General features: G+C 44.8%; 1 protein-coding gene across 1 annotated transcript in view; it reads left to right on the top strand.

Annotated features, from left to right (window-relative positions):
* Positions 1-13,225, top strand: part of LANCL2 (LanC like glutathione S-transferase 2) — a 66,313-nt gene extending 53,088 nt beyond the window's left edge. The window contains exons 7-9 of the mRNA XM_003815820.5: positions 4,736-4,912; positions 7,858-7,930; positions 10,706-13,225. Coding sequence (XP_003815868.2) covers positions 4,736-4,912; positions 7,858-7,930; positions 10,706-10,800 — 345 coding nt within the window. The 3' untranslated portion in view covers positions 10,801-13,225. The remainder of the gene's footprint in view (positions 1-4,735; positions 4,913-7,857; positions 7,931-10,705) is intronic.
* The last annotated feature ends 418 nt before the right edge of the window (positions 13,226-13,643 follow it).

Consider the following 13,643-nt stretch of genomic DNA (forward strand, 5'->3'; position numbering starts at 1 on the left):
CAGTTAGGCCAATGGTTGGATGTATTGTTCAGATCTTCAATTACAGAGGTCAGCGAACTTCCTGTAATGACCCAGATAGTAAATATTTTAGGCTTGTGGTCCATGCAGTTTCTGCAACCACTCAGTTCTATCATTGTAGCACAAAAGCAGCCACAGCCAGTGTGTGAATGAACCATCATGACCACACTCCAGGGAACTTCGTTTACAGATCAGACTGTGTGGGCTTGTAGTGTGCTGACCCTCACAGATTTGCCTTACATATTTGTTTCGGCTGTTTGTTTACTCAGTCATGGGAGGAGGAGTTTTACAGTCTCCCAACTGTTTATTTTCTTCTCTTTAATTTTCTTAGTGTTTGCTTCATGTATTTTGAGGCTCTGTTCTAATACATGTTTATGATGGTTATGTTTTCCTAATGAATTGACTCTTTTATCATCATGGAATGTTCCTTTTATCTCTGGTAATATTCTTTATCTTGAAGTCTACTTTGTCTGATATTAATGCAGCTGCTCCAGCATTTTATAATTACTGTTTGCATGACACATCTTTTTGCTTTCAACCTGTATGGGACTTGTGTTATAGCTAGTCTAATAATCTCAGTGTTTTAGTTGGAATTAGTTCATATATATTTAATGTAATTATTGATGTGGTTGGATTCAGCTCTGCCATTTTAAATTTTTTAAAATTACATTTTGTGTGTTTCCTCCCTCTACTTTTTCTTTCCTGCCTTTTTTTTTTTAGGGAGGTAGAGAGATTAGTTGGAAATTTTTTAGGATTCTCTTTTTTCTGTTGACTCTTTTTTTTTTTTTTTTTTTTGAGATGGAGTGGCGCTTTGTCACCCAGGCTGGAGTGCAGTGGTGCAATCTCAGCTTACTGCAACCTCCGCCTCCTGGGTTCAAGCAATTCTCCTGTCTCAGCCTCCTGAGTAGCTGGGACTACAGGCACGTGCCACCATGCCCAGCTGGCTAATTTTTGTATTTTTAGTAGAGACAGGGTTTCACCGTGTTGGCCAGGCTGGTCTCAAACTCCTGACCTCAGGTAATCTGCCAGCCTCGGCCTCCCTAAGTGCTGGGATTACAGGTGTGAGCGCCACCGTGCCTGGGCCTCTGTTAACTCTTTAACTGTATCTATTTGCATATTTTTTTTACTAATGCTATAGGGGTTGCAATATATATGCTTAGCTTTTCATAATCTCCTTAGAGTTAACACTGAGCCACTTCGCATAAACTGTAAGAAACTCATAGGCAGGTGGTTCTGCTTACTCCAGAGCTTTGCACTCTATCTGCCATATTTGTAAAATCTATGAATGTTGTAAACCACTAATACAATGTTAGAATTTTTGCTTTATTTTTAATTTAAAAAATTGTTTTTGAAGAGACAGGGTCCTCACTATGTTGCCCAGGCTAGTCTCGAACTCCTGGGCTCAAGTGATCCTTCTGCTTCAGCCTCCTAAAGTGCTGGGATTACAGGTGTGAACTACCATAGGGGCTGGCCAGAAATTTTGCTTTAAATAGCCCTGCATATTTTATTTGAATTGATACAAGCAAAAAAGATAGTTTTGATATTTATTTATGTATTTCCCATTTTTAGTGGTCTTTGTTTCTTCCTGAAGATCCTGATTTCTATCTGGTATTATTTCTTTCATCCTGTAGAATTTTACTTAGCATAGGTTTGGTGACAACAAATTGATTTTCATTTGTCTTAAATTTGTTTTTATTTCACCTTTATTCTTAAATACAGTTTTGCTGGGTGTGGAATTCTGGGTTGACTTTTTTTTCTTTTCGGTGCTTTAAAGGCAGTGTTCCGTCGTCGTCCACCTCTGTTCTTTCAAGGTCATTCTTTGCACTATTCTCTTGTATGGAACATGTGCTTTTTCTCTAGAGGCTTTCACAGTTTCCTCTTAATTTTGGGTTTTCAATAGTTTAACTGTTACATGCCTAGATGTATTTGTATTTATCGTGCTTAAGATCCTTTGAACTTGAATTTGTAAATGTGTATCTTTTAGTACACTGGGGTGACTGGCCACTCTTTTCCTACAGGTTCCTGAGGCTTTTGTTTTCCAGATTTCTCGTTCTTCTCTGTAATTCGGATCAGATGATTGCTATTTCCCTGGTTTTGTATTCATTCATGATTTCTTCTGTTATGTCCAGCCTGCTCTTAAACCCACCCAGTGAGTTTTGTAATTTTACCTATTGATGTTTTCTAGGTCCAGAATATCCCTTTGTTTCTGTCTTATTCTCCCTTTCTCTTCTGAGGGTTCACTGATGATGAGTATAGTTCCCTTTTCATCTTTGAAGATATTTCTAATAACTGCCTAAAACCCTTGTCCCTATTTCTGACGTTTGGGTCATCTTGGGATCCATCTGTTTTGTAGCATGGGCGCACAGGCCCAGGTCGGGTGCGGCAGCTGGCCGGGAGTCACAGTCTGCCGTGGTGGAACAGGGACTCTAGCCCTGCCTCTGACTCCAGAGCCCTCGGGTTTTCCTTTGCATTGTGCTGTCTTTCCACACTTTCTGTCCTGTACTGCCCAGGGAAACTTGCCATTTGGGGGAGGTAATGTGGATAAGTACGTGGATTTTGTAGCCCATGTATGATTGCTGTAATACAATGTGGAGAAGATGTATCTGTGATTAAGTCCAGGAGCTTTTTTCTATAGTTCTGAATTCTTGGATGTCTCGCTGTTAGAAGTAGCTGTTTGCTTAGAGCATGAGTGTATGTGGTGGCAGGAGCGGGCATGGTAGGCTGCTGGTGCTGAGAAGCAGCAGTGCAGGCTGCATTGTGGGCATGGCTCTAGCAGCCTCAGCCTCGCAGGCGCAGGGACGGCATAAAGGAACCCTGTTCGGTTTCCCTGTGGACCATCACTCACCCAGGCTCCCACCAGCAGGGGCAGCTCCGGCTCACTTTAGGGCTGGCCTCACTGTGTGATTTCAGAACACAGCCTCTCAAACAATATCTTCTCACCCATTAGCTTTGACCAAATATTTCCTTAGGATGGGAAAACATGTTTTCCTTTACAGTTCATTTTCAGAGGCTTAAGATGCAAGTGACAGGATGAAGTGTGTGTGCCGGCACAATACCGTAGAAAGAGTAATGGTTAATCATAGCCAGGAAATAGCTAGCACTTCCCATGTGCCAGGCACTGTTCCAGGAGCTCCATGGATGTGATCACATTTTAATCTTCATAGCAAGCCACTGAGGTGAAGGAATGTCATCCCTTTATAGTTGAGAAAACTAAGACATAGACTTTCAGTGACTTATCCAAGGTCACACAGTTAAAAGGTGACAGTAGGGACTCAGCTCAGGCTGTCTGACCCCAGAGCCCACATCTTAGCAGCCTTTGTGACTGATAGAGGGTGTCCTGCGTCTGATTCCCTAACAGCCTAACTTTGGGAACATTTAATCTCCCTGGTGATTTGCTGTGCCTCTGTTTCCCGCTGTGCCCTCTGTAGACACTGGTCGCAGTTCTCATGCCCTGCCCCCCAACCTCCGCCTTTTTCCTGAGGCCTCAGAGCCCTTCTCGGCTGAGTATCCAGCTCATCAGTCACAAGTAGAGGGACCTGACCTGCCACCCAAGTAGTGATGACCTTTGTGCCTCTGATTCATTGTCCAAAACCCATTTGCACTGGAATGTGATGAGTTTAGCAGGTAGGGATAACTAAGAACAGACTCTGAGAAAAGGATCAGGAAAACAGTACATGGCATGTGAGGAGAAAGAAGAAAATGTACAAGGGAATCTCAGGAAGTGAAAACCCACAGCTGCTTCTTGCCGTCTCTTGCCTTCACTGAGCCTGCCTGTCTCTGCAGCTGACCATATAAACAACTCAGGGAGGTGGTGCTTGCTCCTGGACCCCAGAAAGCTTTGTGCCAGCTTCCCTGGGATGGGTGAAGATGGATCTTCCTAGCCTGGTGGTGCAGGGTCCTCGGGTCCTGTTGATGTGTACTGATCAGTATATTGGATACTCTTGCCCTGCTAACAGGGCCTCACTCTCTCGATTGCCTTCTACAAGAGCAGAAGTTTTAGAGCTATGGGATGTATGTGCCAAGAAACAAGGAAAACATCTTACCAAAAAGATATGGCAGCTTTAATTTTAATTTTAAAAACTAAATTTTAGCATTACTTTAGTAAAACCGTGAAACAGAAGGAGGACAAGGGGAATAGGCTAATGCAGGGGTCCCCACCCCCAGGCTGTGAATTGGTACTGGTCCGTGGCCTGTTAGGGACTGGGCTGCACAGCAGGAGGTGAGCAGCAGCGAGCAAGCGAAGCTTCAACTGTATTTACAGTCGCTCCCCATCACTTGCATTACTGTCTGAGCTCTGCCACCTGTCAGATCAGCGGCCACGTTAGATTCTCGCAGGAGAGCGAACCGTATCGTGAACTGCTTATGCGAGGGATCTAGGTTGCGCGCTCCTTATGAGAATCTAACTAATGCCTGATGATCTGAGGTGGAACAGTTTCATCCCGAAACCATCCCCCACTCACCTTCCTGGCCATTGAAAAATGGTTCCACAAAACCAGTCGCTGGTGCCAAAAAGGTTGGAGACCGCTGGGCTAATGGATTGAGATTGCGAGATTCTGTGTACCATGTTGCTGGTGTTTGTTTGTTTGTCTGTCTTTCACCCCCAGTGCCATTTCAGTTTTCCTAATATCATGCCATATTCTAACCAGAAAGGGAAAGTATTTTGCCAACTCGTCGTGAAACCGTCTTTTTAACACTGCTTTGTTTTTAATTTGCCCAGGTCTTTAAGGAGGAGAAGTACTTGAAAGAGGCCATGGAGTGTAGCGATGTGATTTGGCAGCGAGGTTTGCTGCGGAAGGGCTACGGGATATGCCATGGGACTGCTGGCAACGGCTATTCCTTCCTGTCCCTTTACCGTCTCACGCAGGATAAGAAGTACCTCTACCGAGCTTGCAAGGTGAGGGTGGCTCTGTTGGAACTGCTTCTGAACAACCCCGAGTGTGCACAGAATCCAGAGTCCAGAAGTACAACTCCTGTTCCTTCTTTTAACCTGTTTCTCCCAGTTCTGTAGCTTCCTCTTTTTCTTCTGGCACAGCCTTATCCGTGGTTTCTCTGGGCCACAGTGTCCCTGTCTATAGAATGGAGAGGACAAATGTCAATGGCTTCTGAAGAATATGTGTCCTGGAGTCACTACGTGATGAGAATTACCACCTGTGCCATTTATTGGCTTTATGAGTTTGGATATGTCTCTTCTTCAAGCCTCAGTTTCCTCATTTGTACAGACAGAAAAAAAATACTACCCACCTCCTAAGGATGTTCCAAGCAGAACTGAGCTAATGTGCAGATTGTTTGTAATCGTCCTGCCAAAACCCTCCACGGCTTCCCATTGACTGCAGATGGAGCCTATGCTCCTCCGCTGGGTTGACAGAGCCCTGTGCACCTTGGCCCCTCTCTGTGTCTCTGCCCGATCTCCTCGCCTTACCCTGCCCTCTAGCCCGCCATAATACAGCCATGTTGCCCTCTCTAAGAACGGAGTGTGTCACTCTTGTTTCCGCTGGACCTGTCGTTAACTGTTCCCTTCAGGAGCACTCTTCCTTCAGCTCCTTGCCATGCTGATCTGAATTGTGACATTCTTGGAGGGATCTTTGAGACCCCCCAAGTGGATGATCACTCAGTTGCTCATTGTATGTTTTGGCTTGTTTCTTGAGTGTGTAGGCTGGTAGAACATAAGCTTCTTGATCTTGTCTGTCTGGGTCACTATTCTACACTAGTACTTGGAGCAGTGCATAGCACCGAGTAGAAACTCAGTAAACATGCACTGGACATGTGAAGATGAATGGCATAGAGCAAGACTCAGTAAATGTTTGCTAGTAGTTTTATTATGTACACATTTCACAAAATGTAGTTGTGTGCACACAGAAAAAAGATTGGAAGAAAATACACTAAAGTGTTTACAGTGACCCCTGTTAGATGGAGGCATTGCGGCTGATATGTTCTTTATACTTTTTGAACATCTATTACTTTCTGAAGACTTCTCAACCCCAGTGGAATGGGCCCTACCTTGTTGGTGCGCTGGAAAATGCACACACATCTGTGGCTCCCCCACTGATGGAAGCATGCAGGAGGCTGTGGAAACAAAGAGGGCAGGGCCCAACTTGGCATGGCAGGTCAGCAAGGGATGTCTCAGCCAAGACCTGAGGGACAGCTCGAAATTAAGCAAAGGGGGATGAGGAAAGATGTGAAAAGGAGAAGAAACTGCTGTTCCAAAGGCCCGGAGGTGTGAGCACCCAGGGCCTGTGTGAACTACACTGTGGCTGGAGCACGGGGGATGGGGCAAAACAGGAGCCAGCGAGCGGGGAGCAGCCAGATTCCGCAGGCCTGGGCCAGCCTTGGTGATGTGATGATGGTAGATGATTATGCAAATATGGGCAATGCGAGAAGACCGCAGGAGGGGTGAGACGCAGCCAGTTTTTTAAAGATGAGGGGTTTTTCAGGTGGGCCAGGCAGGGGTGGCCTGCAGAGGTGGAATGCAGTTCTGATAAGGAGAATAGCTTGGGCAGAGCTGCAGAGCACGAACCAGCTCTGTGTGTTCCTGACTCCGTAAGCACTTCAGCCTTTGGGATGCAAAGGGAAGGAAATGTGTGGCCAAAGGTAAAAGTCAGACAGGTGGGTAGAGGCCAAAGAAAGTTAGTTCTTCCCTGTAGCCAGGAGTTCTCAACCTTGTACCACTGGGAAGCTTTCAAATCATGCCTGGACCTCACTCTAGACCAGTTAAATGAGGAAGCCTCAGCACTAATATTTTTCAAGCTCCCCCAGTAATTTTAATAATCAGCTAGCACTGGATACTGATTTGGAAGATGGGGGCTCATGGAAGGGTTTGGAATCCATATTCAGACTCCTCTTTTGGAAAGATTGCTGTAGTCCCAGTAGGAAGAATGAGGCGGGCTTGGGTTTCCCCAAATAGTGGTTTAGTAATTAATGCAAGAAATGTTGAGTCATAAACCAAAGCATAGGTTGGGATAAAAAAATGAGACATTTAGAAACACCTATGATGTAAAGCCCACAGAATTTAACGCATGTTTTTAAATGTGGAGAAGATGGAAATATCTGAAGGTCTTTCTGTTGTCTGACTCGGAAAACTGGGTAGATGGGCCATCAAACAAGCTAAGAGTGAGCAGATTGGGAGGGGAAAGGCAGAGTGAGTTTCTTTTTACGTGTGCTGAACTTGATACTCCTCATGTTTATTACTTATGATTCTTAGTGTACAAATGACCCTTCAAATTATGTTAGCTTAGGCACAAAAGGGAAGTTTATTAAAACGATATGGAAACACCCATTGAAGAGGTCTAAGAAGAAAGGGTCAAGGAGCTCAGAGGAGAGCACAGGGAGGGCTGAGGGCCAGGGGCTGGGAAGGTGGAGAGGCTGCCAAGCAGCAGCAGCAGCTGTGGAGGGGCTGCGGTGAGAGGCGGCGCCCCAGGCAGGGCTGAAGCTGTTTCCCAGCTGGGGCCAGGGGAGCCAGCAGCTGCTGCTGAGAGCCATTTTAGAGCCAGGGTTTTTTGTTCAGGATAGAGCAGGCATTTCGAGTTGCTTCTGGAATCGTCAGCTGAAGCGGCAGGAGGAAGGTGCCAGGGAGAACAGAGTGTTGTTGAGCCGTTCGGTTTTCACCTCGGACTTCCCAGCAGCTGTAAGGCAGACCCCACTCTACAGCTGAGGCAGCCGCAAGCAGAGCCTTGCTGGGCCTCACCCCTGGAAGAGGGGGTGCAGTAGCCCATGGAGCCCACGCTGAATGCCCTACAGCTGGGGGTCCACTTCCCTGATGCCTGTGAAGACATTGCATTCTCATTTATTGCCTTTTCACCAGGTAGAAACTCCAGTCTTAAAAAGAAATCCCTTTCTTTTCAGTTTGCAGAGTGGTGTCTAGATTACGGAGCACACGGGTGCCGCATTCCTGACAGACCCTATTCGCTCTTTGAAGGTAAGAATGAGAAAAATGCTATAGATTAAATGTTTGGGTGAAATTGGTTCTCCTGCCCTTGTGGACTGGCACTGTTCATATTTGACCTGGCTCAAGTAATACTTCCAAACTGTAAAATAAGTCAGCAAAGTAGCTTATGGCTGAAAATTATGTTGAATCTCTTCACCGTACCTATTGTTTTTTGCTCCTGTGAATGTCTTCCAAGTGTTCTTAGGTTTTTTGTGAGGTGTCTATGCAGACAGAACGTAGAAGGCTTGCTGTTAGCAATGGAAGAAATAGTTTACTCCTCTGCATTTCATCTGTAATGTTGCATATTTAATATTGGTGTATTCATGGGAAGCTTGAGTAATTACTTAAATATATTTAATATCATATAAAGAAGTATGAATAATTAATATTAGCAATTAGAAATATTAGTAAGTAGAAAAAATAGCAAGAGTGAATATTGAAGAAAGTTCTGAAAAGAGGAGCACTGATAGGCAGGCAGTGAAAGCAACAAGGATTCCAGAGTCCACCACGGGCGCAGGGAAGGGAAGACAGGAGCACAAACAGAAGCCCCACAAACAGGCCCGGATATTCGTTAGATTTGTATGTGGGTATGGGCGTGCTTTCTGTTTGCTAACATTTTGGTAAAGGTTTTTGCATCTCTATTCATGAAGGATATTGGCCTACAGTTTTCCTGTCTTGTGCTGTCTTTCTCTGGTTTTGGTATCAGGGTCATACTGACCTAATACACCATGTTGAGAAGTATCTTCTTCTCTTCTGTTTTCTGGGACAGACTGTGTTAATTGGTGGAAGAATTGGTATTAGTGTAACTTAAATGTTTGGTAGAATTCTCCAGTACAAACTTCTAGGTCTGGAGATTTATTTTTCTAGACTTTTAAAATAAATTCAGTTTTTAAAATAGTTGTAGGGCTGTTCAAGTTATCTATTTCATATTGGGTGAGCTGTCATAGTTTGTAATTTTTGGGAAATTGGTTAATTGCGTACATGTGGTGAAATGCAAATATGTAAGCTATTGGTATTCCTTATCATCCTCTGTCTGCATCGTCTGTAGTGGTATGTCCTGTTTTAGTTTTCATACTGGTAATATTTTTAAATCATATTTTAGAAATACAAGCAGAAAACAGAGCATGTGTCACATCTTTTGCAGAAGATGATCTTTTTTAATATTCAGAGAACTCATAAGGAAAAAGTACTTACTAGAATAAAAGTTGTAGTCCTCTATGTCATAAAAATGCAATGCATTTGCATCAGATATAACAGAGTTAATGCCTGAACTCTAAATGGAGTTTATCAACTTGATAATAGCACCTTCAGAGCCCCAGTGGGTCAAAAGCTTTGGATGTACAGCTCCCTAAAGGCGGGAAGTTAATAGGTCACCTCCTTCCCCTGTGCCTCGCCAGTGCCTGGCAGACAGAACTGTGGGGGACACTCACCAAATTCCCGTCAGGGGACGGAGGGATTATTAAGCCGTGTGCCTAGCAATGCAGGCCATTGTGGCAAACTGGCCGGCTGGAGGAGCCACTGGGAGGGCTCACTGGGACCTGGCACCCCTTCTGAAGGAGCTCACTCCTGCTGGAGTGCACCGCCCAGTGGATCCGCTGCCCACACACCTGAGCAGGAAAGCCAGGCTCATCCCCGCAGGGCCTGCTGTAGGGCCTCCTAGGCTTGTTATGGGTCCCTGTTTACTTCTCATGGGCACTCCTAGGTCAGTGGTTTTCTAATTTTTTAAACAAGTTTCTGGAACTTTTCTTTAAAAACTTACAGAGAAGGCTGGGAACACCCCAGATGACCTTCAGTAGGAAAAATGGGTAAACAATCTGTAGTGTACTGTTCAGCAGTAAGAAGGGGCCAACTATGAACAGGCACAGAACGTGAATGAATTGCAGGAACCCTGACGAAGGAGCCAGATACAAGGGCTGTACACTGTGGCCATGCTCATAAGAGTGCCAGAGCAGGCAGAACTAATCCATGGTGGACCAAGACCAGGCTGCTGGTTACCTCTGGGGGGACCACAGGGATGGGAGGGACTGGAGAGGGGCACTTGGAACTTCCTGGGGTGATGGAAATATTCCAGGTCTTAATCGGGTTTTGTTTACACATGTATATGCATTTTACAAACCTCAGAGAAGTACATTTTGGATTTATGTGTTTTATTGTACGTGAATTTTACATCAAAAGAAAAACTGTAAACAAAAACCCTATAAGGGAGGATTGTTCTGATTTGAGTGGGGACAGGAGACCTGGAGGCCTTGGTGGGCTACTAGCACCTTCTCCACCCCACACCCTTCCTAAGCTGCTGTGAGTCTAGTTGAAAACCCACTGCTCAATTACTGCAGTGATTTGGGGTGGGGATTTTGACCAAATTGAGGTTTGTTAAAAATAACATTCTTCAAATATCAAGAAGATATAAAATGCAACTTTGAGCATGTACAGGCTCTGAGGGGAAGCTCCGTGTGTAGGAATATCGTAATTAGCAGCATCCATAACTTCCATAGCGATTCTGTGATGCCACCTTAAAGTTTCAAGATATAAGATTAAAGCCCAGTAACCAGTTTTTTAAATATAAGATAGTGAGGAAAACTGGTGTTATTATATTACCTGCCAGGTGCTAAATATAAGGATATCTTTGGTTTTTAATGAAGTCATCTTTAGAGTCCTCAGCACCTTTCCCACATGCTTGCAGCCCCTGGTAAGGGAAATGATTAAAAGTCACTGTTTTAGACACTACCCTTATGCCATTCCTAAGAGGCTCCTCATTTTACATTGCAGGCATGGCTGGCGCTATTCACTTTCTCTCTGATGTCCTGGGACCAGAGACATCACGGTTTCCAGCATTTGAACTTGACTCTTCGAAGAGGGATTAAAAGGTGCAAAAAGACAACTAAAATACCCATTTGGATCAAAAGCCGCCAGATTGCTTAGTGCCTGACACAGAAACAACTGGGAATCCTGAAAGAGAAGCAGACACCGTCACAGGCCCCTCTGGTTAGACTAGCATGAGTGACCGAAGCCATCCATCAACATTTTCTAACAGCACCCTCATCAATATAAAATATGACTTCTTCACATACAGATTCTCTGTAGTGTTTGCATGTTTCTTGGTGTTTGTTGTCTCCAGGTGTAAGCTGTTTTAAATGGAAGGCCCTTCTATTCCTGAGGGCTCAGAGCTGACCATGCATGAATGTATGGCAGTGTCCACTTTTCTGTATAAAATGTATAAAGTGGGGTTTCTTCCATATTGACAAATGAGGGAACAGGTGGTGTCTATCTTGTATATCAGAAAGATTATCTAGGGTCTATCCTAGTGATAATACATTGTCAGCCTTTTCTGTGGCACCTTCCAGATGAGAATGAGGGAGCGACCACTCCAAGGACGGACAGGACCAGCAGTTCTGCAGGGGCGTGCTGGGGTGGTTTGGGAGTGCACAGCTGAACGCTTCCTGTTTGGATTTTACACTCACCTTCGTGTTTTAAAGAAGCCTCAGGGTGCATTGCAGCTCTGTCAGGGCCCCATTCCCAGCAGAGGCTTCAGGTGCTTTGTGTAGAGTCCAGGGCAGCCGGAGCTTTGTTGGGGAGACTTCTGGACCCAAAGGGAGCTTTCCCAAGAAGCCTTTGATGGCCACACTGTAGGCAGCAGTGACTAAGCACTGGTAGTTCCAGAACATTTACCCAGGTATATGTTACTAAAACAGGCTCCACCTCAGTTTATCAACATTATAAGTTACTGTTCTAAGAAGAGCAAATACAGTTCCAGATGGGTTATTGCAGATTAACAGAAAGACACTCAACTGGACTCATGTCCCTGCAATTAAACTTACTTCAACCTTTTGGAAAGTTATCAAAATCTAAATTTGGAATGAATGCATTTCCTATTTTTTTGTCTACTTTTGGGTGATAAAAAGTACTAGCCCTTATTTATAGATATGAGAAACATAATGTTCTAACCAACAACATTATGGTATTTGTGTGACTTTTATTTGAAAAAATGTGAGCAGTAATTTGGGTTAGCCTACCTTCATTAATTCTATCACATAGATTTCAGTTTTTAGAAGGGTTTCTGTCATCATGGAACAGGTGGTCTGGGACTAGGTACTTCTCGTCTTGTGAGCTAAGGCTTGTGTCATGAAAGACAAGAGGCCTCTCTTAACAGCCCAGTCCTTGTCTGCAGGGGGAGGCCTGAGCATTTCCCAGCCCCAGTGTCCACACCTCTCAGAAAAGAGAAAAAAGAATGTCAGTTTAGGAGAAAAGCTTCCTTTTTACTTGTGTGGTTATGTGTGGGGCTGGCACCCGAAATGTGTGACATTCAGCTTCTAAACGATGCCTGGAGAGTCTGTTTGCTGCAGACACCCTTGCTCCTGAGTCATGATTATTTTCTTTCATGTTTGTTAGATTGATGACTTCTGTGAATAGAAATCATCCTGATCCTATTTTACCTGGCTTCCAGGGCCTGTTGATGGGCTTTGCAGGCAGTCCAGCAGCCCACACCTGCAGGCAGGATGCTGTCGTCAATGAGCTGAGGGTAGCTGCTTTGCTGAAGACCTCACACGATGTCCAATCTCATCCAAATAACATTGTTCCCATCCTCCCCACCCACCACATCAAAACATAACACATCACAGCACTCAGTAGAGGTCCTGCCTCCCCGTTTCTCAAGGGAAGCCAGTAGGCAACACAGCCAGCACGGTGCTCTCCAGGGCAGCCCCTCTCAGACGAGGAGGCAGCGGGTGCAGCCAGGTGTCTGCAGAGCAGCCACAAAGGTGGCCTAGGATGCGGATGTCTCCCCAGGTGAGTCCATCCACACACGTTTGAAAAACACTATTAGTCTTTCTAACACACTGAGGGAAAGATTAAAATCTGTGGAATAAAGGAGGAGATTTTATTTACAGATTTTTTAAAAAGCCACCTGGGTTGACACCTTCCTACTTACCCACTAGATGTCATCAGAGATGCTGTTCCGTGGTTCTGCATTAACCCCTGCCTCATGTCTGTAACATGTGACAGTAATTCCAGCTCAGTCCCTTCAGGCAAAGGAGAAACGGGACTTACTTCACAGGACAGAGGATTGACAGAAGTCAGTTTAAGATAAGTGTTTGAATCAGACTTCAGTACATCTCATTCATTTCTTAGATTTGTGTTCACAATTGTGTTCTCTAAAATGTGTCTAAATTTTAAAAATATGTACATGCATAATGTCATTTTAAAATCTGAAGGAAAGAATTTGATGTCCACAAAAAGTGTTTGAGGTTCTTTGGTTTTGTTAGTAAAAGCCAGTTCTGTGGTGATGACCTATGGAATCGTCATTCGTTTTCATTTCTCCGTGTTTGAGAGTGACATTGGTTAGGAGCAATGGCGACTGTTCCGAAGGTTGGATTCTTCACTTAAAAATGCGGCAGTTGCGGCTGGGCATGGTGGTTCATGCCTGTAATCCCAGCACTTTGGGAGGCCGAGTTGGGCGGATGATGAGACCATACTGGCCAACATGGTGCAACCCCATCTCTACTAAAAATATAAAAATTAGCTGGGCGTGGTGGCGGACACTGTAGTCCCAGCTACTCGGGAGGCTGAGGCAGGAGAATCGCATGAACTGGGGAGGTGGAGGTTGGAGGTTGCACTGAGCTGAGATCACAACACTGCACTCCAGCCTGGTGACAGAAGGAGACTCCATCTCAAAAAAAAAAAAAAAAAAAAGTGGCAGTTGCTCGCCTTA

Source organism: Pan paniscus, chromosome 6, assembly GCF_029289425.2.
Source record: "Pan paniscus chromosome 6, NHGRI_mPanPan1-v2.0_pri, whole genome shotgun sequence".
Taxonomy (NCBI): domain Eukaryota; kingdom Metazoa; phylum Chordata; class Mammalia; order Primates; family Hominidae; genus Pan; species Pan paniscus.